Here is a 24,815-nt window from a genome sequence, read left to right as displayed (position 1 = left end):
CGTCGGCCGCGCGTACGTTCGGTAATTTGCGTATCTAGCTAATTTGCATACTCAATGGGGAAATCGACGGAAGCGCCACCTAGCGGGCCAAAAAAAGAGACTTACGCCTGTCGGATCTAATGGATATCTATGTGTAACTGATTCTAAGACGGCCCAGATTAGGACTTACGACGGCGTACATGGCGCTGCGCCGTCGTAAGCCCTTTGAGAATCTGGGCCTTTAAATTCACAGCTGTAGGAGACCTCTTATAGCTTGAATGACATGCAGTCAACAGAAGGTAAGTATTCCTAGTTGTAGCATCTACAGAAGTTGGCATCATCAAGGCACCACAAGCTCTACATATAGAGTATTGTTGAGACTTGTTACTTTCTTATATATACACTATATTACCAAAATTATTGGGATATGTGCCTTTACACACACATGAAATTTAATGGTGCCCCAGTCTTAGTCAATAGGGTTCAATATTGAGTTTGCCCACCCTTTGCAGCTATACCAGCTTCAACTCTTGTGGGAAGGCTGTCTATGGGAACGTTTGACCATTCTTCCAGAAGCACCATTGTGAGGTCAATCCACTGATTTTTTTCGCATTCTCCACTCTAATTTATCCCAAAGGAGTTCTATCAGGTTGAGGTCAGGACTAGGTGCAGGCCAGTCAAGTCCATCCACCCCAAACGCGCTCATCCATGTCTTTATGGACCTTGCTTTGTTCACTAGTCCAAATAATTTGATGGAGGGGGTATTATGGTGTGGGGTTGTTTTTCTGGGGTTGGGCTTGGCCCCTTAGTTCCACTGAAGGGAACACTTAAGGCGTCATCATACCAAGACATTTTGGACAATTTCATGCTCCCAACTTTGTGGTAACAGTTCGGGGATGGCCCCTTCCTGTTCCAAAGTTGAGACAAAACAAGGGGGATCCCCTGCAGGACAATATAGTTGAATGTGAAACTTTCCTGGCCAAAGTTATTGCCACAGGAAAGCCATCTTTTGCAACAAGGATGATTAATAAAAAAAATATATTTAGTCCGATTCACTAGGGGACTGCTGAGAAGCCGCAAGTACCAAGTTTAGACCCTGTGGCTGGAAAGAGGGGGTATGGCCTGAAGCATCATGTGAGTAGTCCCTTGAACCCTGAAAAAGGAAGCCTAAACCTGACAGATGATACTTTAATGTACTCTGGGGCAGATACTGACCCACTTCTGACCAAATAAAGGGTCAGAAGTGGGTGGATCTGCATGGAGGAATCTTTCTATGCGCACAGCTACAGAAAAAAGCCATCAAGGTCTCATGCTAAACCTTTACGGTAAATAGTCTACATGTGTATCATAGTTTGTATGATGGATCTCAAAATTCCCAATCTCTTAGCATCTTGGCTTCAATAGCCATGCCAAAAAAAGCTAGTGACCAAGAAACAGGTTGGACGATCAAACCATGATTGGAAGTGGGCATAGACTGTCAGCAAGCTAACAAATGAGATCTGCGTAACAAACTTTCCTTGAACAGTCTCGAGCTATGAACAAGACTGCAATCCCCTTTACCTCAGTTCTGCAAGGCAAATGAGGGAATGCATTCAACTGTGCGTAATGATAGCATGGAGGCGATCAAGGCATCCTCTGTCTCTGTTGAAGAATCTTATGACCAGGACTTATCAAATGTACCCCTCTAGAGACAGGTCCTGAAATCGCCTCCTGGTAAAGAGACTCTTCCCTGGGATTCAAGAGCTGTTTACAAAGTCCGTCTGACAGTTTTCCACATTTGCGATATACTTTACAGAGAAAGCCAGAGCATGATGCTGTAAGCAGGTCAGAATGAATTTGATCTCTCACACTGCTGTAAAACGCTTTGTTCCCCGATGATGAAATACATAAGCCACCATGGCGTTGTTCAATTGAACCCAAACCAGGCGACCAGCAAAAAAGATTGGCCAACACAGAGGCACAATGCTATATCTGGCATGCTGGATATGGGAGGGGTTATATAGGCAATTGGGTCTGGCTTAGGCCTCGTACACACAATAGGTTAAACAGAGGACAACGGTCTGATGGACCGTTTTCATCGGTCAAAATCGATCGTGTGTGGGCCTCATAGGTTATTTAACCATCGGTTAAAAAAAAGCCAACTTGCTTTAAATTTAACCGATAGATTCCTAACCGATAGGTCAAAACCGATCGTTAGTAGGCACGACCATCGGTTAAAAATCCACGCATGCTCAGAATGAAGTCGACGCATGCTTGGAAGCATTGAACTTCATTTTTTTCAGCACGTCGTTGTGTTTTACGACACGGCGTTCTGACACAATCAGTTATTTAACCGATGGTGTGTGGGCGCGACGGACCATCAGTCAGCTTCATCGGTTAACCGATGACAACGGTCCTTCAGACTGATCGTGTGTACGTGGCTTTACAGTTTTGTTGCCCAGTGTCCAACGTGCTTGAGGGTAATACTATAAACCAATGGTTATTAAATCGGTTCCTTTATCCCCCAGTGGATGATAGGGAAAAGTCTGTAGTCACGTATACCTTAATTGCTTGTGTAAACTAGCATTCATTTTCTAACAGTCAAACAAAATTTCTCCTGTTTTTTTATTTTTTTATTTTCCTGTTTTGCACTATGTACCTTTTCACATCTTTTGTACATTTATTGGATGATTTTGATTTATTTTATTTTATTTTATAGGTCAGCAACATTTTGTTTTTTGTTTTACCACCCATATGCATGTGCCTGTTCCGTCAGTACGCCACCTGCTTCAACAGCGGCATATATTTAATATGGACCCTACTTGTTGTGGTTGGTAAGTGTGACAGTGGGTGTGTTTTTATGTAAGACGTGTAAGGAAAAAAATTCCCATTGGCTTCCTGTACTGCATGTTTCTGCACAGCACATAGCCAGTAACATCCTCATGCTTTGCTTGAATTAGGCTAATACAGCTTGCTGATGCCGTCATATTTACATCCTGGTTTTCAGAAAACTGCGTTCCAGCTAAACAGTTGTTTCACTTTGTTTAAGCTGAGGTTCCGAGTATTGTCTTTTTTATATTTACTAGTATTCCCAAAGTAAATAAAAAAGCTGGCCAGATATTTAATACAGTAGTGTGCTTTGTATTTTTATTTCATGGATTGTCCGCACCCCTTCCTTTTAACGTATAAAATAGATAAGGGATGATCAGATATGTTGGATAAGGGATGATGGGTTCATACTTCTTAGGCCCCGTACACACGTCCGAGGAACTCGACGTGCCAAACACATTGAGTTCCTCGTCGAGTTCAGTGTGGAAGCCACCGAGATCTCGGCGGGCCGACTTTCCTCATTGAACAACGAGGAAATAGAGAACATGTTCTCTTTTCGGCTCGACGAGTTCCTCGTCGGCTTCCTCGCTGAAAAGTGTACACACGACCGAGTTTCTCGGCAGAATCCAGCTCCGACCGAGTTTCTGGCTGAATTCTGCCGAGAAACTCGGTCGTGTGTACGGGGCCTAAGAAACCTCTGACATGAGCCGGTTCACACAGCGGGCGACTCGTCAGGCGACTCAGCTGCCTGACAAGTCGCGCTCCGTTCTGTTCAATGGATCTCTAATAAGAGCGACTTAAGACGCTCTGACTTAGAAAAAGGTTCTTGTACGACTTCGGGGGCGACTCTGGGCGACTTGCATTGACTTCAATACAGAAGTCATTTTGCAAGTCGTCTTGAGATCGCCTTGCCGAGTCGCCCCCAAAGTCGTGCCGCCCCTGTGTGAACTGGGTTTGGAACATGTATACTCAATATTTTTGTAAGGATTAGAAATCTTTTATACAACTATAAATCAAGCTGCTTTGATATGATTATACTGTTTAGCATTGCTGGGAAAATAATTGATTAAAGCTGATCCTATATAGGAAACCTGCTAAAAATACAGCCTTTATTAATTAGCAATCACAAAGTGTGTAATACAGAAAAAACCCTTGCCAGTGCCAGAAACACAAAGCTTGGGCCTCTTGCAGATAGTGAATTTGGCAGCTTTGGCAATGCTGCTATCTGCAGTTTGGGTTCAAAATTAGACTTTAGTGAATACACCTCCTCATATGACTGTGCACTGTGGAAATGAATGATTGGCTTATAATGCTGGCTGTCATTCTTTTAGATTACTACTAGCTGTATTTTAAAATCATTTCAAATATAAAAAAAATGAATACCTATTGTAGATGTAAACCCAAGAACAAAAATGCAATATATTTTTTGTTTACTAGTCCTCAGATGGGGTGGCTGCATTAGTATTCTTTTTTGCGAGGCTTTCCCCCCCTTTATTTTCACCAGGTAAGGCGTCAGTAACACATTTCCTGTCCTAGGGTGGCCACACTCACTCATTCTACTGGTTTTCTGGAGAAGCAATGTTGTTACCTTAGACTTAGAGCAAGACTACAATAACCTCCCCCTCTCCAATACACGACAGGAACAGTTTTGTAGTCCTTAGAGATAGCTGGGAATTGTGTTATAAAGAGGCATAACGTGCAGGAAGTTATCAGCTGACAAGATTTCTGTCAGGATATAACAGGTATATTTTTGCATTTATTGAACAGATATAACAAATTGTGTTAAAGTGTATATTTAACAGACCTAGTAAGAGATGTTCATGTTAGGGGTTACTTACTCTTTATTGTAATTTCAAACACATTTTAAATCTTTTTTACAAAGGTCATCCCAGTGACATTTTGATTCATTGGGGTAACAGAGCTCATAGTGGCTTCAACATTGGGGATGGAGCTGATGGTAGGGTGTGTTTGAGAAGATTTGTATGATGTTTGTTTGAGTGGAGGCATTGAAGGGAAATTTCTGTACCTTGTTGCAATGCTAATTATTGCTTAAAGGGGTTGTAAAGGTTTGTTTTTTATTTTCTAAATAGGTTCCTTCAGAGCCCTTTCACACTGGAAACGCCTATAGCGGAGCGTTAAAATAGCGGTAAAACACCACGATTTTACCACGTTTTTTATAGCGTTTTTAATTCATTTCAATGGAGGTGGCGTTTTTGGAGCATTTTAATAGCGCTATTTTTACAGAGAAAATGCGGCAAAAACGCACTCGTGTAAAAGGGCTCTTAAGTTAGTGCATTGTTGATTCACTTACCCTTTCCTTCAATTTCCCTTCTAAATGTTTTTTTTCTTTGTATGAATTTCTCACTTCCTGTTCCTCCTCGGCAAGCTGTTCTGGCTCACTAACCACCGCTCAGATGATGGTGGCAAGTTTAATGAGGAGAAACAGGAAGTGGGAAATTCAGACAAAGAAAAAAAACATTTAGGCTCGATTCACACCTATGCATGTTGCTTTTCAGCGTTATTGCAGTGCTTTTTGCGGTGCTTGCTGCGTTTTTTGACGTGCGTTTTTACCATGATTTGCGTTTTTTTTTTTTAGCCATCATTTTTAATTTTTTTAAATTTCCTTTAACAACCAGCTAAAAACAGGTTAAAAAATAAATAAAATGCAAAACGCAAATCGTGGCAAAATCACGGTACTTGCGTTTTGGATGCGGGTCCATTGAATTCTATTACATGCAAAACGCTGCTTTTTGTGGGAAAAAAAAGTCCCGACCCTTTCCAAAAACGCAGAGGCACAAAAAAGCATTGATGTGAACACGTTCCATATGAACCCATGTTAAAAAAAATTCCCTGCTTTTCTGCAAAATGCACCAAAAAACGCATTAGTGTGAATGGAGCCTCAGGCCTCGTACACACGACCAGTTTCCTCGGCAGAATTCAGCTTCCGACCGAGTTTCTGGCTGAATTCTGCCGAGAAACCCGGCCGTGTGTACACTTTCGGCCGAGGAAGCCGACGAGGAGCTCGACGAGGAAATAGAGAACATGTTCTCTATTTCCTCGTTGTTCTATGGGAGCTCTCGGCCCGCCGAGCTCCTCGGCGGCTTCAGGGCTGAACTGGCCGAGGAACTCGATGTGTTTGGCACGTCGAGTTCTTCGGCCGTGTGTACGGGGCCTAAGAGATGTGGTTGTCAGCCCATTTAAAGGCCAAACTAGATTGAAGTCGTTAAGGGCTAGGTAGGGATATATCAAGCACTATGGCTTTGAAAAGATTCACTTTAATATTAGAAGATTTTCAGTATAAACTGCTATAGTTTAGTGGCCCACATGTGTTGGAAGACCTGCGATGTTAAGTTTTGTCAGTTATGGTCCTGTCTCGGGCTTGGTACCTAAATCTAAGACATGCTTTGTCCTGTTGTGCTTTCTGTCATAGGCGCCATTTTGATCTATGATGACACTCTCAAAGAAGTGTTTAATTGCAGAGTCCCAAGGCTTCCTGTTTTTTCCTTGGGGCCTTTTTCCCTTGGGCATGAGCAGTGCTGGTAGGTTTAGGAGCTGTAATAAGATCTACTAATGCAGCGTTCCACAGGTTAATGTCTTCACAACACCATTGCCAAACCACGAATGGTATATATGCCTGGAGTTCAGCCGTTTATTGGGCAGGTCACCATATACTGCTTCTTTTTCAGAGAATCTTATCACTCTGCTCTTAAGTAGAATAGAATAGCAATGTATTTAGAAAATAAGATTCATTCATTGCCAGAGCCCCAATTGTTTGATAACACTTCAGAAGCTGTTGGTAGGGTTTTGTTTGAAGTCTAGGTGCATTGATGGTCTCTTGCTGGAATAGTTTACCTTTGTTAATGCTGAATAAATACCATTCTCTAAAATGACTAATGATTTTTTTTTCTATTTGGCCAGGAATCGGGTCAGTGTATTTTCATGCAACACTGAGTTTCCTGGGACAGATGTTGGACGAATTGGCTATTCTCTGGGTGTTAATGTCTGCATTAGCAATGTGGTTTCCAAAAAGGCACCTGCCAAGAATCTTCCGACATGACAGGTAATAAAAATGCAAGTTTACGTAGATAAACTACCTAAATGTTGTTATTTTGTTTAAAGACTCCTGTCTGGCAATAGTAGATTTCACATAAATGTGTGCATTTCAGGAGCTTTTCAGAAGTGACAGCATTTGAAGTGTCTATAGCTCAAACTGTTTTTCAATCATGGATAGTGCAGAAAGGTTAAACACCCCTGTTAGTTGTTTTTTTTCTACTTCTTCCTGTCTGTTACCTGTTGGACAGATTCCTCTTCTCTTTCTATCCCAGAGTAACAGGAAAAAAGAGGAAAATATCTTCACCCACCTAGTTTCTACCCACCAAAGTGTGTGAAACATTGCATTGTTTGGTGGCGATTAAGGACCAGATTCTCGTAGAATCGCGTATCTTTGCGGCCGCATAACGTATCCGATTTACATTACACCTCCGCAACTTAGACGGGCAAGTGCTGTATTCTCAAAGCACTTGCTCCGTAAGTTGCGGCGGCGTAGCGTAAATCGTCCGGCGTAAGCCCGCCTAATTCAAATTTGGAACAGGTGGGTGTGTTTTATGTAAATGTTCTGTGACCCGACGAGATTGACGTTTTTCACGAACGGCGCATGCACCGTCCGTGGAAATCTCCCAGTGTGCATTGCTCCTAATACGCCGCAAGGACGTATTGGTTTTGACGTGAACGTAAATTACGTCCAGCCCCATTCACGGACGAGTTACGCAAACAACGTAAAATTTTCAAATTTCGTTGCGGGAACGACGGCCATACTTAACATTGGTACACCGCACTTACGCCACCATATAGCAGGGGTAACTATACGCCGGGAAAAGCCTAACGTAAATGGCGTAAACTGTACTGCGTCGACCAGGCGTACGTTCGGGAATTCGCGTATCTAGCTAATTTGCATACTAAACGCGGAATTCGACGGAAGCGACACCTAGCGGCCAGCGTAAATATGCAGTTACGATACGACGGTGTAACACAGTTACGCCAGTCGGATCTACGGGAAATCTATGTGTAACTGATTCTAAGAATCAGGCGCATAAATACGACGGCGAAACTCAGAGAATCCGGCCCTTAGTGTCCTATTTTTGTATTTCTATAATGGTATGCTGGTGATACTTTACATGTTAGATTTTAATTTTTTCTACTGACTGTACCTTTCGTCATTTTCACTGAAGCAGCCACCATTACTTAGGTCTATGGCTGTGCACTTAATCTTTTGAATATGTTTTCTTAGCAGAACACTTTAGATTTACAATGTACTGAGTGAGGTGCTCTGCAATCACCCGTCATCCCACTGCCAGTTTCCAAACTTATTGCTGTTCTCAGGTATCCTAGTAGCTTATTTGAAATATTTATAAATTCGTTTAAATTGGTATATCCTATGTAAGAAATACTGCTTAGGTTTCTGCTAACTTATACTGAAAATACAACCACAAATTTCAAAAAGGTCAGGTCAATTCAGCTGTCGGCCTGTTTTGTTGCAGGTGGAGGTTTAAAGCAGTAGTTGGTGTTCTTTCTGGAATTACAACAGTCTTGGCATTCATCAAGCCTGCAATCAACAACATTTCTCTAATGACACTTGGAATACCCTGTACAATCTTACTTATCACAGAGCTTAAGAGGTATGTACATGTGTGACCATAACTATATAATATAAGTATATAATATAAGTACATATAGTGTGTGTATCTTTTTATTTATATATATATATATATATATATATATATACACACACATACACACACACACACACACACACACACACACACACACACACACACACACACACACACACACACACACACACACAGAGGCATTTTTCTAGGTAAATATATTTCTTAAGGTGCTATTGGCATGAATTATTCACCACATGTCGGTAACAACATACATACAAAAAAAAAAAAACACATAAGTTCAGGAATGAAGTTATGTGTAATAAAATAGAATGACACAGGGAAAAGTATTGAACACATGATCAAAGGGAGCTGCAAAACGGCATTGGAAAGCCAAGACACCAGCTGAAATCTATCAGTAATTAGAAAGCAACCCTGCCCCTTGTCGGTGCAAATTAATATCAGTTGGTTCGGTCTCAACTTTAAAAAGGTGTCTCATAAATGACCAAGGTGTCACACAAGAAACATCTCATGATGGGTAAAAGCAAAGCGCTCTCCCAAGACCTTAGCAACCTTATTGTTGCAAAACATACTGATGCCATTGGTTACAGAAGGATTTCTAAACTTCTGAAGCTTTAAGTGAGCACTGTTGGGGCCATAATCCGTAAGTGGAAAGAACATAATTTTACCGTAAAGCGGCCAGGACCAGGTGTTCCTCGCAAGATTTCTTACAGAGAAGTGAAAAGAAGTTAAAGAATTATCAGAAGCGTTGTCCAAGAGCCAAGGACCACTTGCGGAAAGCTTTTCAGAAAGACCTGGAATTAGCAGGTTCAATTGTTTCAAAGAAAAGAATAACTAATGCACTCGATCGCCATGGCCTGTATGCATGTTTACCACGCAAGCCTCTATTGCTGAAGAAAAAGCATGTTGAAGCTTGTTTAAGGTTTGCTGCTCAACATTTAGAGAAGCCTGTGAATTACTGGGAGAATATAGTGTGGTCAGATGAGACAAAAATTGGACTCTTTGGAGTCTGGACTCTTGGACTCTGTGAAGACAGGCCCCCGTGGTTATTTCTTTGCGAACTTCCACAGGGGAGATGGTGCCAGAACCAGAGTAACATAATTCAGAGACTTCTTTGAATTACTATACACATCTACAGTATCTGCTGATGTGGAATCGATTAATCTTTTCCTTGAAGGAATCACGTTTCCACAGTTAGCAGACGAACAGGTTACAATGTTGCACTCGATCGCCATGGCCTGTATGCATGTTTACCACGCAAGCCTCTATTGCTGAAGAAAAAGCATGTTGAAGCTTGTTTAAAGCGGTTCTCCACCCTAAAGTGGAGTCCCGCTGATCGGAACCCTCCCCCCCTCCGGTGTCACATTTGACACCTTTCAGGGCAGAGGGGGGTGCAGATACCTGTCTAAAGACAGGTATTTGCACCCACTTCCGGCCACACGATACGGGAAAAAGACGGGCATTCCGTCACATCCCGTCTGTCGCCCGTTGTGTGCTGGGAACACTCGGCTCCCAGCACACAGCGTGTGAGCCAATCGGCGGGCGCAGCGCGACTCGCGCATGCGCCATAGGGAACCAGGCAGTGAAGCCGCAGCGCTTCACTTCCTGGTTCCCTCAGCGTGGATGGCGGGGGGAGCAGCAGAGAGACGAGCGATCGCTCGTCCTCTGCTGCGATCGGCGCTGGACTCCAGGACAGGTAAGTGTCCTAATATTAAAAGTCAGCAGCTGCAGTATTTGTAGCTGCTGGCTTTTAATATTTTGTTCCCATGGCACATCCGCTTTAAGGTTTGCTGCTCAACATTTAGAGAAGCCTGTGAATTACTGGGAGAATATAGTCTGGTCAGATGAGACAAAAATTGGACTCTTTGCATGCCATAATACACATCATGTTTGTAGGTCAAACGGCACTGCACATCACCCCAAAAACACCATACCAACAGTGAAGTTAGGAGGTGGGAACATCAATGGTGTGGGGTGGCTGTTTTTCAGCATATGGTACTGACAAATTTCATGTCATTGAAGGAAGGATGAATGGAAAAATGTACCGAGACATTCTTGATAAAAATCTGCTGCCATCTTCCAGGATGATGAAGATGAAACTAGGGTGGACATTTCAGCAAGACAATGATCACAAAGCCAAACTCTCAAAGGGTTTTCGTTCATGGCTCATCATCCTACTGTACAGGCCATTTGGCTGGGGGGACTTCAATACTACCCTACACCCCAACCTGCAAAAAAAAACATCTACCTATGCCACCACACTCTGCTACACCTAATACCAGGTTTTCTAGACTTGTAGCTAATTTTGATTTGGCTGACACTTGGAGACACAAATACCCCTCCATTACAGCATACTTGTGTTTCTCCTCCACTCCCGCAAAGACTAAAGGAAGCAGCCTTTTGTCCCAGACTTCTTTCAAAACACTGTCCATATTGGAGAACATTGAGTACCCCTTTGGATAGACCACCTCACACGTGGCGTCTAAACCCATTTTGGCTTTCTCTATTAGTGGAGGATGATGACCTCATGAATAAATGAGAAACATATTTTATAGAAAACAATCAATCTGCTTCTCCTTCCGCAGTGTGGGATTCCTTTAAACTTTGTCAGAGCTACCCTGGTCTCTGATATTACCCGATTAACCGCTTAACGCCCGCCGCACGTCTGCAGAATGGCACGGACAGGCAGATGGGCGTATATATACGTCCCCGCCTTCTAGCGGGTGGGGGGTCTGATCGGGACCCCCCCTTCCGCTGCGTGCGGCGTGCGGATTCCCTCAGGGAGCGATCCGGGACGACGGCGCGGCTATTCGTTTATAGCCGCTCCGTCGCGATCGCTCCCCGAGGCTGAAGAACGGGGAGAGCTGTATGTAAACACGGCTTCCCCGTGCTTCACTGTGGCGGCGTATCGATCGAGTGATCCTTTTTATAAAGGAGACTCGATCGATGACGTCAGTCCTACAGCCACACCCCCCTACAGTTGTAAACACACACTAGGGGATCACTAACTCCTACAGCGCCCCTTGTGGTTAACTCCCAATCTGCAACTGTCATTTTCACAATAAACAATGCAATTTAAATGCATTTTTTGCTGTGAAAATTACAATGGTCCCAAAAATGTGTCAAAATTGTCCGAAGTGTCCGCCATAATGTCGCAGTCACGAAAAAAATCGCTGATCGCCGCCAATAGTAATAAAAAAAAAAAAATTAATAAAAATGCAATAAAACTATCCCCTATTTTGTAAACGCTATTAATTTTGCGCAAACCAATCGATAAACGCTTATTGCGATTTTTTTTTACCAAAAATATGTAGAAGAATACGTATCGGCCTAAACTGAGGAAAAAAATTATTTTTATATATGTTTTTGGGGGATATTTATTATAGCAAAAAGTAAAAAATATTGCATTTTTTTCAAAATTGTCGCCCTTTTTTTTGTTTATAACGCAAAAAATAAAAACCGTAGAGGTGATCAAATACCACCAAAAGAAAGCTCTATTTGTGGGGAAAAAAGGACGCCAATTTTGTTTGGGAGCCACGTCGCACGACCGCGCAATTGTCTGTTAAAGTGACGCAGTGCCGAATCGCAAAACCTGGCCTGGGCATTTAGCTGCAAAATGGTCTGGGGCTTAAGTGGTTAAAAGCTACCTCTGTGACAGCCCTCAATAAGGCAGTATTGAGAAACGATATGTCATAAACCCCTCTCCTGCCCAAGCAGCTTCACTTAAGATGCAGACCAGAATGCTGGATCAATTGCAATAAGAGATGACCAGGCGAAAACTTTCTTTTCTAAACAAAAGCTTTTTGAACATGGGGAGAGGGCAGGAAAATTGCTTGCATATATGGTACACTGTGAAGACAGGCCCCCGTGGTTATTTCTTTGCGAACTTCCACAGGGGAGATGGTGCCAGAACCAGAGTAACATAATTCAGAGGCCCAGATTCAGGTAGAATGGAGCAATATTTGCGTGGGCAAAGAGCAAAGATTTTTCTCTGCGCCCACGCAAATATTTCGATTTGCCCATCGATTCACGGAGCAGAAGCTCCGTAAATTGCGCGGGCGATATGCTAAACAGACGGGCGTAAGGCTGCCTAATGTAAATGATCCCGCCGGGGGCGGGAATCGTTTAAATTAGGCGCGCTCCCGCGCCGAGCGAACAGCGCATGCTCCGTCGGGAAACTTTACCGACGTGCATTGCGGCAAATGACGTCGCAAGGACGTCATTTGCTTCTAAGTGAACGTGAATGGCGTCCAGCGCCATTCACGAATCACTTACGTAAACGACGTGAAATTTAAATTTCACGGGCGGGAGGCGCAGCTATACTTTAGCATAGGTTGCCCCTGCTATAGCAGGAGCAACCTTGCGCTAAAGTCGCCGTACGGAAACTCCGTACCTTGCGTGCGCAGGGCCCGCGCAACTTTTGTGAATCGGTGGTAGTATGCAATTTGCATACTATACGCCGATCACAATGGCCGCGCCCCCTAGCGGCCAACGCAAGAATGCAGCCTGGGAAGTGAAGGCATAAGGAGGCTTATGTCTGTCAGATCCTAGGCTGCATTCGGTGTAACGAGGTTCCTGAATCAGGAGCACTCGTTACACCGGAGCAAGTAAGCACTTGCGCCGCACAACCTATGGTTGCGCGGGCGCAAGTGCTTCTTGAATCTGGGCCAGAGACTTCTTCGAATTACTATACACATCTACAGTATCTGCTGATGTGGAATCGAATAATCTTTTCCATGAAGGAATCACGTTTGCACAGTTAACAGACGAACAGGTTACAATGTTGGAAGCAAAAAAAAAAAAGTTCATCGAATAGACCCACTGAACCTTCAAGATTTGAAGACTGTGTGGAGGAAAGGGCCAAAATCACACCTGAGCAATGCATGCGACTAGTTTCTCCATACAGGAGGTGTCTTGAAGCTGTCATTGCCAACAAAGGGGCAGATCCACGTACATCGGTGCATATTTCCGCCGGGCGTAGCGTATCTAAGATACACTACGCCGCCGTAACTTTTTTTTCTAATCCTCAAAGAATGCGCGCCGTAAGTTACGGCAGCGTAGTGTATCTTTGGCGACGTAAGGGCGCGCAATTCAAATTGATGTGATGGGGGCGTGTTTTATGTAAATACGTTGTGACCCGACGTAAACAACGTTTTTTTTTAATGGCGCATGCGCCGTCCATGGGGGTATCCCAGTGCGCATGCTCGAAATTAAACCAGAACAAGCCAATGCTTAGGATGGTGATGTCATTCTACGCAAATCCCTATTCGCGAACGACTTACGCAAACGACGTAAAAAATTCAAATTTCGACGCGGGAACGACGGCCATACTTGACATTGAATACGCCACCATATAGCAGCTTTAACTATACGCCGGAAAAAGCCGAACGCAAACGGCGTAAAAAATGCGCCGCCCGGACGTACGTTTGTGGATCGCCGTATCTAGCTAATTTGCATACTTGACGCGGAATTCGACGGAAACGCCACCTAGCAGCCAGCGTAAATATACACCTACGATCCGACGGCGTACTAAGACGTACGCCTGTCGGATCGATCCCTCATTCCGTCGTATCTTGTTTTGTGGATACAAAACAAAGATACGACGTGGGAACTTTGAAATTACGCGGCGTATCAATAGATACGCCGGCGTAATTTCTTTGTGGATCTGCCCCAAAGGATTTATTACGAAGTACTAAAAAAATTTAGTTGGCATGTTCAATACTTTTTCCCTGTGTCATTCCATTTTATTACACAACTTAATTTCTGAACTTATTTGTTTGGTTTCTTTGTATCTATGGACTGCGTGAGTTGTTACCAACGTGGTGAAAATGTCATGTCATTAGTACCTTTAGAATTATATTTACCTAGAAAAATGGTGACGTGTTCAATACTTATTTTACCCGCTGTAATATATATATTTTGCTGCTGCATGTGTTCACTTCACCTAGTGAGTGACAAGAGTCACTAAAGGGACAACTTAACCACTTACGACCCGGACCAATATTCAGGTTAAGGACCTTGCCCCTTTTTTGTGATTCGGCACTGCGTCGCTTTAACTGACAATTGCGCGGTCGTGCGACGTGGCTCCCAAACAAAATTGGCGTCCTTTTTTTTCCCCACAAATAGAGATGTCTTTTGGTGGTATTTGATCACCTCTGTGGTTTTAATTTTTTGCGCTATAAACAAAAATAGAGTGACAATTTTGAAAAAAATGCAATATTTTTTACATTTGGCTATAAGAAAATATCCTCAAAAAAGATATTAAAACATTTTTTTTCCTCAGTTTAGGCCGATACGTATTCTTCTACCTATTTTTGGTAAAAAAAAAAAAAAATCGCAATATGCGTTTATCGATTGGTTTGCGCAAAATTTATAGCGTTTACAAAATAGGGGATAGTTTTATGGCATGTTTATTAATATATTTTTTTTTTACTACTAATGGCTGCGATCAGCGATTTTATTTTGTGACTGCGACATTATGGCAGACACATCGGACACTTTTGACATATTTTTGGGACCATTGTCATTTTCACAGCGAAAAGTGCTATAAAAAAGCACTGATTACTGTGAAAATGATAATTGCAGTGAAGGGGTTAACCATTAGGGGGCGCTGTAAGGGTTAAGTGTGACCTCATGTGTGTTTCTAACTGTAGGGTGGCGGGGCTGGACGTGTGACGTCAGTGATCGTCGTTCCCGATATCAGGGAACAGACGATCACTGACATTGCCACAGAGAAGAACAAGGAAGGTTTGTTTATACTCACCTCTCCCCGTTCTTCAGCTCTGGTGTCCCGATCGGCAATTGGGTCCGCGGGTCCCACGGACGCGGTCACAGAGTTTTGGACCGGGTCATGACTGGGCTCTTAAAGGGGACGTATATATACGCCCATGTGCCCAGCCGTGCCATTCTGCCGACGTATATCATCGTGCGGAGGTCCTTAAGTGGTTAAGATGTCAACCCCTACTGAACATACTGAACATACCTACAGTACTTGCTTTAATTTAGCTGATAGAGTCCATATTGTATACTTACGACTAATAAGAAATATTAAACTGTAATAAATGGCTGAAGCAATTTAAAGCTCATGATGTAAAATTTACAATGTACAGAAAACCACTGTAAAAACAGTATTGTGCAAGGTGCAATGATAAATTGTGTGATATCTACAGCACATAAATAACTACCAAAAGAATAATGCAAAGTATCAGGTAAATCAAATTAATATCAATCACAACAAACAGTAGCGCAGCATAATTTATCACTGTGTTGCTTTCGGTGTGGGAACACAGTGGGTGTTTTACTGCTACTCATTAAGAGATTTATATTATTATTTATTTATTTTAATACACTGCATTTTTGTGGTATCGCACAGTTCTAGTTTTTTGTTTTATTATGCTGGGTGCATTAACATATATTAACCAGTCATATTTTAGATTACTGACATAATAGCAGTGTAAGGATAATGTTGACAAAATATTAGTCAGATTTTTTGCCTTACTGAATAAGCCTTATCGTTTTTTTTAAAGGGATGGTTTAGTGGCTTTAAAAGCATGTACAAAATGATAAACAAAATATAGAAAGCTGCAGTGTTCAACAAATTCTCAGCGTGCCATTTCCCTCTCTGAAGTTTTCTGCAGATACTGATAAATTGTGTGGTTTCAGCACTGTCACTGTGCGCTGTCATGTGACCTTGAGTTTCCTGGAAAGTGACATACATCAAAATCCTATCTGTTTCTTTATTCTGACCATCTTACGTAAAAGAGATGGGCATTAGATTGGTGTGGTGTGTAGTTTTCAGAATCCTCTACTTATCTACTAATACTTAGCAAGGTCTTTAAGGCCCCGTACACACGACCGGATCTATCCGCTGGGATTGATCCGCCGATCAGTTCCAGCAGACAGATCCGGTCGTGTGTAGGCCCGAGCGGACATTTTCCAGCGGATAAAAATCCAGCCGACGGATTTTCAGCGGATAAAAATTTCTTAGCATGCTAAGAAATCTATCCGCTGGAATCCTGTCCTTCGGACTTATCCGGTCGTCTGTACAGACGCACCGGATAAGTCTGCCCGATCCCCATCCCTCGCATGCGTCGAAGTGATTCGACGCATGCGTGGAAGTATTTACCTTCCAGGGTCGCGCACGTCGCCGCGTCATCGTCGTGGCGCGGCACGTCACCGCGTATGTTTTCCGCTGGGATTTTGATCTGATGGTGTGTACAAGCCATCAGATCAAAATCCGGAGGAGGAATGTCCGCTGGAAACGGTCCGGCGGACCGTTTCCAGCGGAAATCCTCTTGTTTGTACGAGGCCTTGGGCCCCATACACACGAGAGGATTTATCCGCGAATACGGTCCAGCAGACCGTTTCCGCGGATAAATCCTCTCGAGGATTTCAGCAGATTTTAATGCGATGGAATGTACTCACCATCGCATTGAAATTCGCGCCGAAATCCTCTGGCGATGACGTGTCGCCGCGATTATGACGCGGCGACGTGCGCGACGCTGTCATATAAGGAATTCCACGCATGCGTCGAATCATTACGACGCATGCGGGGGATCCCTTCGGACGGATGGATCCGGTGAGTCTATACAGACCAGCGGATCCATCCGTTGGGATGGATTCCAGCAGATAGATTTGTTTAGCATGTCAGCAAATATTCGATCTGCTGGAATCCATCCCAGGGGAGAAATATCCGCGGAAACAGACCCGCTGGAGTGTACACACCATAGGATCTATCCGCAGAAACCCATTTGCTGGGATTTTTCAGCGGATAGATTCTATCGTGTGTACGGGGCCTTACAGTTTTTACTACAACATATGGAAAAGAGCGTATACTGAGATTAGTGTATATTCTGGTTTATTTAAAAAAATTGTCTAATGTAAAATAGCTGTGTTGCCAATAGCATGTAACTGTCCCCATAATAATGGTAGGCACATTCTGATTGTTATGTCCAAAACAACTATTTTTCACATTGTGTAGTGCTATGGGATTAAACAAGAAAATAAAATATTTTATTTATTTTTCTATATTGCATCATTTATTCTTTTATCAGCTATAAATACTTAATTCTATGCAGCGCTGTAATCAAGGGAAAGTTATTGGATTTCAGCCCTACAGGATAGTTGGCTAATTTAATAAATATTTGATTAGAAACTAGGGCCTAATCCACATTTGAATTCCCTGGTATTTACAAAGCATCTTACAGACACCGTACAAGATAGTATTTGAACTGGTCTGAGACTTTTCTTTACATTGAAATGAAGGCTACGCACACAGTAGGGCCAAGGCAGGGACATCCTTTATATGCTTAGAGTTATGCTTGGAGAGAAGAAAAGTTACATATTTACATCATTTTAAAAATAAACGGAAAGCCTATATATATATATATATATATATATATATATATATATATATATATATATATATATATATATATATATATATATATATATATATATATATATATATATATATATATAACCCTACCCCCATAGTTGACATGGAGGAAGGCAAGAAACTTATAAAGCATTGTCCAACTTGCTTCAACCAGGAGAAAAAAAAACAATTTCCTGATCTCCTAAGAAACATATGTCAAACACAAGGCCTGCAGGGTGAATCCTGCCCGCCAGGCCGTTTAAAGTGGCCCCCGCACCCAGGCCTTTTTTCAGCTGGAATCAGTGCTGTATCCTGGCCTAGGCCAACAAGGCCCAGGCCTAGGGCAGCACTTTGCAGGGGGGCAGCACAGACAGTGTCCCCGCTGGCTTGCGCTACACTGTTGGGCAAATCAGTTTAGCGCCCCCATAAATTGGCCACATTGCTTCCAGTATGTGAGCGGTTGGCATTCTGCAACTATGGGGGGGGGGCGTCACTTCTAATTTTTTACCATCCCTGTCCCATAGCCAAACAGGAAGTGAGAGGAAATCTATGCAAATTAAGGGAATCCATTGCCCCCCCCCCCTCCAGGCAATCAGAACTAGTGTCCCCACTTGAAAATTTCAGGGTGGGTCTTAAAATGCAAGGGGTGTGGCCTTGACAGGAAGGGGTGGGTCATATTTAAATTAGGGGGTGCACAAGTTAAGTCAGGCCTAGGGCAGCACAAAACCTAAATACACCCCTGGCTGGAATGTGTAGCGTAAAGTTCTGCCACCTCCAGCTCTCACCCTCCGCTCACCACTGTCACTTGTAAACACAGAAGCCTTTTACAAGGCTAGCTTTTCTTTCAGCAGCTCTCGCAGATCCCTGCCTTCCCTGCACTCATGACAGGAACAAGGGAGATGCAGGTGCAGTGTCAGGTAGGGCACCACATAGTAAGCTGCACTGTGATCCCCATCTGTGCACAGATGCCAACCAATGAACTCCCTGCAACCGAGAGAGAGAGGCAGAACCACCTACACTGCCTGGGAACCCTGCCCACTATGCATATCACACCACTAAACACTGCACTCTGTATGTAGTACACTCCTCAACCCTGCAGTCTGTACACAGCACACCTCTGAACTCTACACTATGTACATAGCACACCCTGAACTCTTCACTCTGTGCATAGAACACCCATTAAACTGCACTCTGTAAATAGTGCACCCCTAAACTCTGCACTCTGTGCATAGAGTACCCCTGAACTCTGCACTCTGTACATAGCGCATCCCTGAACTTTCTTTTCTTTCTTTGGGTGATTCAGCCAGTAAGTCTGGTATTTTTCAAAACAACAAGATCCATCAGAACATTTCTGTCTGCACAGTTTAGCCTGTTAACATAAATGTTATTATCTGCCTGATTTTCTAGGTGTGACAACATGCGGGTTTATAAGTTGGGTCTGATGTCAGGCTTTTGGTGGACCTTAGCATTAGTCTGCTGGATCAGCGACAAAGCGTTTTGTGAAATATGGTCTCATTTCAATTTCCCCTACCTCCACTGTGTATGGTAAGTATTAAAAGCAAAAGCAGTTTTTGCAGAATGTACATGGCAGGCACTGTAATGAATAAGGTCTACATTGAGGGGGAAAAAGTATTTGACCCCCTGCTGATTTTGTAGGTTTGCCAACTGACAAATTTATGGCCAGTCTATAATTTTAATGGTAGTTTTATTTTAACAGTGAGAGGCAGAATAACAACAAAAATATCCATAAAAGCGCATTTCAAAAAAGTTATAAATTGATTTGCATTTTAATAAGTATTTGACCCCTTTGACCTAATACTTGGTGGCAAAACCCTTGTTGGCAATCAGAAGTCAGACGTTTCTTGTAGTTGGCTACCAGGTTTTTCAGCGCCAAACTGGCAGGCTAATGTACATTTTGCTGACTTCCTAAATACCGCCAATCCTTGTGCTGTATTACCAAAGCACTAATTAAGTCTCTGCTAAGAAACAGAGATTGCATTTTGTATTTCCTTCTGAAAATGCTAGTAATCTGGCTGCGTCTGGCTTAAATCCTTTTTGGTTTACTGCCCTGGATAAAGCAGAAAACGAATAGAGTCAGAAAAGTGAGGCCTCCTTATTATTTGCATAGCTGTTCTGGGTCAGTGATGCAGAAAGCATTGAGGCCATTAAATTAACATAACAGCCAGAAAACTAGCATTCTGACTAGAAGGGTTCAGTAGCAGAAGCCTGTGTATTTATTGTGCATGTTCTAAGTTAAAGTAGAGCTCCAGAAAAAAAAAAAACTCAGTGCCGTTAATTTGTTTTTAATTGATTATTTTTAGGGATTTAAATATTGGCAGAAATCCCTATATTATCTTCTAACAGTGTAAGGTTGGAAAGTTATACACTGTGAGCTGGGGGAGGGGGGGCTTTACAAAATGGGTGGCATTGATAGGTTAAGGTGGATTTGACCCACCCCTCCTTAAATGCACAGGGACGCTGTCTGTGTCCCATGGGGATATTTTCCTCACTCCCCCTCTTTGAAACATGACAGGAAATGGGAGAAATCTCTTCTAAATGAGGGGAATCCCCTCAATAAACAGCAGTCACCAGGACAGGTGTCAAGTTGGAAGATTCCCCCCTCTGCACCTGTTTTTTGTAAATACTTTGCACTTTCCATCACTTTTCCATCAACTCTGTCATGTGCTATTCAAAACGGAAAAGAGCAAAATAAAATTGGGCTTTATATAGATGGACTTTAGCAGTTCCTGCATTTTGCAATTAACATTAATATTGTATATCTCAAAACAGATAATGCTGCTCTAGTGTTAATAAATGTATCCAACCACTTAGTGTCTCAATTCTCCTGTGCCAATATGAGTGCCATCATACAATATAATATACCGTATTTATCGGCGTATTCCGCACACTTTTTACCCTTAAAATCAGGGCAAAATTCGTGGGTGCGCGATATACGCCGATATCCGCTTCCCACGCTGAGTTTGAACTGCGTCGCCGACATATACCGAGCGCAGTACACTCGGGTAAATTCGGCCAGACTCGTGCCCGAGTGTACTGCGCTCAGTATATGTCGGCGGCGCAGTTCAAACTCAGCGCGGGAAGCTGGGATTCGACTGAGACAGCGCGGGAGGACACCACCGAGGCCGCAGACGGACGCCGAAAACCGGACAATGCCGCCGATGGACGCCGGGCAAGACACCAACGAGGGGCATTCAAACTGTAAGTTTTTTTTTTTTTTTTCTAAAATTTCTCTTCTAGGTTGGGGGTGCGCGCAATACCCCGATAAATACGGTATATAAAAATTATATATATCAAAGTATAATACAATATATTCATGTATATTTCTTCTTATAATAAAATATGAATCCCAGTGCTTAAGTGCAATTAAATAGTTAATGAATAATGTCAGATTTCTTTTTTAACTCTTCACAAATCCTCAAAAATCCATGCTTTGTACCAATTCACCTCAGTAGTCCCCCATAAAAAATGTGCTCACCTCACAGAGTGTGACCTAACACTTAAAGCGGAGGTCCGGTTAAAAAAAAAAGTCAGCAGCTACTAACACTGTAGCTGCTGACTTTTACTAAGGAGACTTACCTGTCCAGGGTGCCCGCGATGACGGTAGCCGAAGCCGAGCAAACGCTCGGGTCTCGGCTGCCCCGCCGCCATCCTCGGTCAGGGAATCAGGAAGTGAAGCCGCCCGATTCCCTAATGCGCATGCGTGAGCCGCGCGGCGCACCTTGAATGGATGATTTCTCCTGGGACACACACAATGTCCCAGAAGACACCGCTCCACCATTCCACAGGAGGCAGCTGAGGAACAGAAGAATTCAGACGGACCGCGGATCAGGAAGTGGCAGATTAGGACGATCTGCCTAGCAACAGGCAAAAAAAGGTTTTCCTTGGTGGAGCTCCGCTTTAAGTTTGGTCAAATAAAGCTTGTTGCTCCATTGATGTACCTCCATTATGACTCGATATATGTGAGAGAGAAAGAGCTCCAAATAGTGCTTATATCTTTTTAAACAATATTACATTTTTATAAAAAAATTTGCATAGAACTCACATTTAAATGTGAGTTCTATGCACATTTTTTTTATAAATGTAATATTGTTTAAAATGATATAAGCACTATTTGGAAGCTATACATGAATATTTGAAGCTATACATGAATGTATTATATTATTGTATTATATTATTGTTCATATGTTATTATGATGGCACTCATTTTGGCACAGGAGAATTGAGACACTAAGAGGTTGGATACATTTATTAATTTTTGGGACAGCCTTCCGCCTGGCCGATTCGCCCCTGAAGTCGTGCCGCCCCTGTGTAAACCGGCTCTAAAAGAGTTGAAGCTGTTATAGCTGCAAAGGGTGGGCCAACTCGGTATTGAACCCTACGGATTAAGACTGGGATGCCATTAAAGTTCATGTGCATGTAAAGGCAGGCGTCCCAATACTTTTGGTAATATAGTTTATATATTCTTTATTAAAAGAGGGTCCTAATACCTCTACATTTTTACGAATTATGAAAAGTCACTCCTATACAATATTACATTGCTGAGCAGTTTAGAACCAGGAGAAAAAATTGCTTTTGGGTTGCAGTAGGAGCTTCTTCCCTTTTACACTATGCAGTATTATACTATGCAGTATTATAGGCTGTGCATGTTGGAAAAGCACTCTTCTTTTCAGGGTTTTGGATACAGGATGACTTTTATTACAGCTTTCCTTTTTAAAACAACATCCTGCTTCTATTTTGGCCTGTGGTTGTTCTGTAAATAAGGCTGTAAGAAACAAATGTCTCATTTATGTTCTTATGTCTTGCAGGCACATTCTCATCTGCCTGGCTGCCTACCTCGGCTGTGTCTGCTTTGCCTACTTCGATGCAGCATCTGAAATCCCAGAGCAGGGGCCCGTCATAAAGTTCTGGCCCAGCGAGAAGTGGGCTTTTATCGGAGTTCCCTATGTCAGCTTGCTTTGTGCCCACAGAAAGTCACCTGTGAAAATTACATGAATTCCAGTGTAGAAGCTTGAACTTGTTTTTTTTTTTCACTTCTGAAATATACCCACACTGGAAACTATTAGATATATATGTTCTTTGCAGTGTGTCCAGTAAAGGACTAATTATATGTCTTTGTTTGGTCGGAACCTTAGCTGCTGCCATCTTGTGGAACAAAGAAGAACACATTCTTTTTTTTCTTCCTCAAGCTCAGTTCCTTTAAGACACACAACAGCTCCTATTTATTGGTACATTTATACATGTTTTATTTTCTACAAAAAAAAAAAATCTATTTCTACAAATCAACTTTGAAGTGCAATCTTGCAGAAATCTGCATGTTGGATATCTGCTAAGAAAAGAACACGCTGCTGTGCTTGTTTTATTCTATTGAGGGCTATTTATATTTTTATATAGTGTTGCTTCCAACAAGCTTCATCTATATGATGAGGATATGTGATCTAAAGATAATCCAGGGTGGCTGTGGGCTTCAAAACATACACTTTAGGTGTTAAGAGCTCTTAAAGTGCACTGCCCATTCTGCCAAACTCTGCCTCCAATGTGTTAGCTTGGCAATACTAGGAGGGGAGGTTCAAATAGAAGGGTGAGCCATACGTCCACCTAGAGCAGTATTGTGAACATATTAACTAGGAGTGTAGGTTTTTAAATTTACAAATGTTTTGTAAGGTTGAACTGTCTAGAATGAGAAGACTGACCTTCATAGGTGAATTTATGTTTAAGCTTATAGAATTGGACATCTTAACTGTGTGTAGCAACACAATAGGGTAGCCTGTACGATGGGCCTTTTATACAAGTACAGTTAAATGCAGGGTTTCCAAAACCCACCACTCCTCATTTCCCAGGCGTTTTTGTATTTACGAAGGTCTGAAACTTTCATTACACTGCTCCACTGGAGTTGAAGGTCTTGGCAATTAAGTATTCAGTGTTACTATGATGCCCAGGTAAGCGGTATTCTGACAATTACAATTATGTCTATTTATGCTTTCATTATTTGTGAATATCTATAAAAATAAAAGTATTAAGTTATAAAGTGTGCCTCCTTTTGTAGTGCTTGTAAAACCAATGAAGACAGATTATGAATTATTGTATGTGAACTGCATCCAAATGCAGTAAAGAGAAGTAGTTATCTGGGATTGTTTGTTGTTAGGGATGCCAATTTCCTCAAAACTGTTTTTCTACATTTATTAAATTTTTATTATATTATATTTATTTACATTACATTTATTACATTTCTACATTTTTATTTTATTAGATTTATTTACATTACATTTATTACATTTCTACATTTTCTACATTTATTACATTTGGATTTTATTATATTTATTACATTTCTACATTTTCTACATTTATTGGTATGAACCTTCCCACTTATACCAACAGATGTATCCTGGGGGTAAAGAGATGGTACTCTGGGCTACTCAGCATTCTTAAGCCGAAAATCGTACGAAAAATGACGCTTTCGAAACGATCGTACGATAATCGGATCGTTAGTACAGGGCTTCCGAGAGACGATCAGGACAGTTCATGCGATTTTATTCTATCGGACATGCACAGATTTTTTTTTCGTACGATGCCAGATCATACGATTTTCGTTTAATCAGTACAGCTGTCGTTCGAAAATGCAATACAAATGCATTACAACACATGACATCATTTCCGATTTTTTATTCTGCCGTACGAGAATTTTCATGACTTTAGTAAACTCATCAGATTCAAAGTGAGATTAGCATACAAAAAAAAAAAACGGACGATCATTCGTCCGATAATCGGATCGTGTGTACCGGGCATTCGTTTAATGCAGATCTGTCCTCAGAAACCCACTGAAAGCAGTTATTAAAGCCCACACTAGTGCACAAATGGTAGGATGTTTGCAGTTTACAAGTTTGAAAAAAAAAACATGAGAGTAAAAAAGAAAAAAAAGATGACGGAGACCTGATATACCCTGAACA

At 42.2% G+C, this 24,815-nt stretch overlaps 1 protein-coding gene across 2 annotated transcripts in view; it reads left to right on the top strand.

The window, feature by feature from the left end:
- Window positions 1-23,896, top strand: part of ACER2 (alkaline ceramidase 2) — a 37,971-nt gene extending 14,075 nt beyond the window's left edge. For both annotated transcript variants that reach the window (XM_040359846.1, XM_040359837.1), the window contains exons 3-7: window positions 2,678-2,792; window positions 6,706-6,847; window positions 8,325-8,462; window positions 19,258-19,395; window positions 22,677-23,896. In XM_040359846.1, the coding sequence (XP_040215780.1) occupies window positions 2,678-2,792; window positions 6,706-6,847; window positions 8,325-8,462; window positions 19,258-19,395; window positions 22,677-22,863 (720 nt within the window). In that variant the 3' untranslated portion in view covers window positions 22,864-23,896. The remainder of the gene's footprint in view (window positions 1-2,677; window positions 2,793-6,705; window positions 6,848-8,324; window positions 8,463-19,257; window positions 19,396-22,676) is intronic.
- The last annotated feature ends 919 nt before the right edge of the window (window positions 23,897-24,815 follow it).

Source organism: Rana temporaria, chromosome 1, assembly GCF_905171775.1.
Source record: "Rana temporaria chromosome 1, aRanTem1.1, whole genome shotgun sequence".
In the NCBI taxonomy this organism is placed as follows: domain Eukaryota; kingdom Metazoa; phylum Chordata; class Amphibia; order Anura; family Ranidae; genus Rana; species Rana temporaria.
This window is presented reverse-complemented; position numbering and strand designations above follow the sequence as displayed.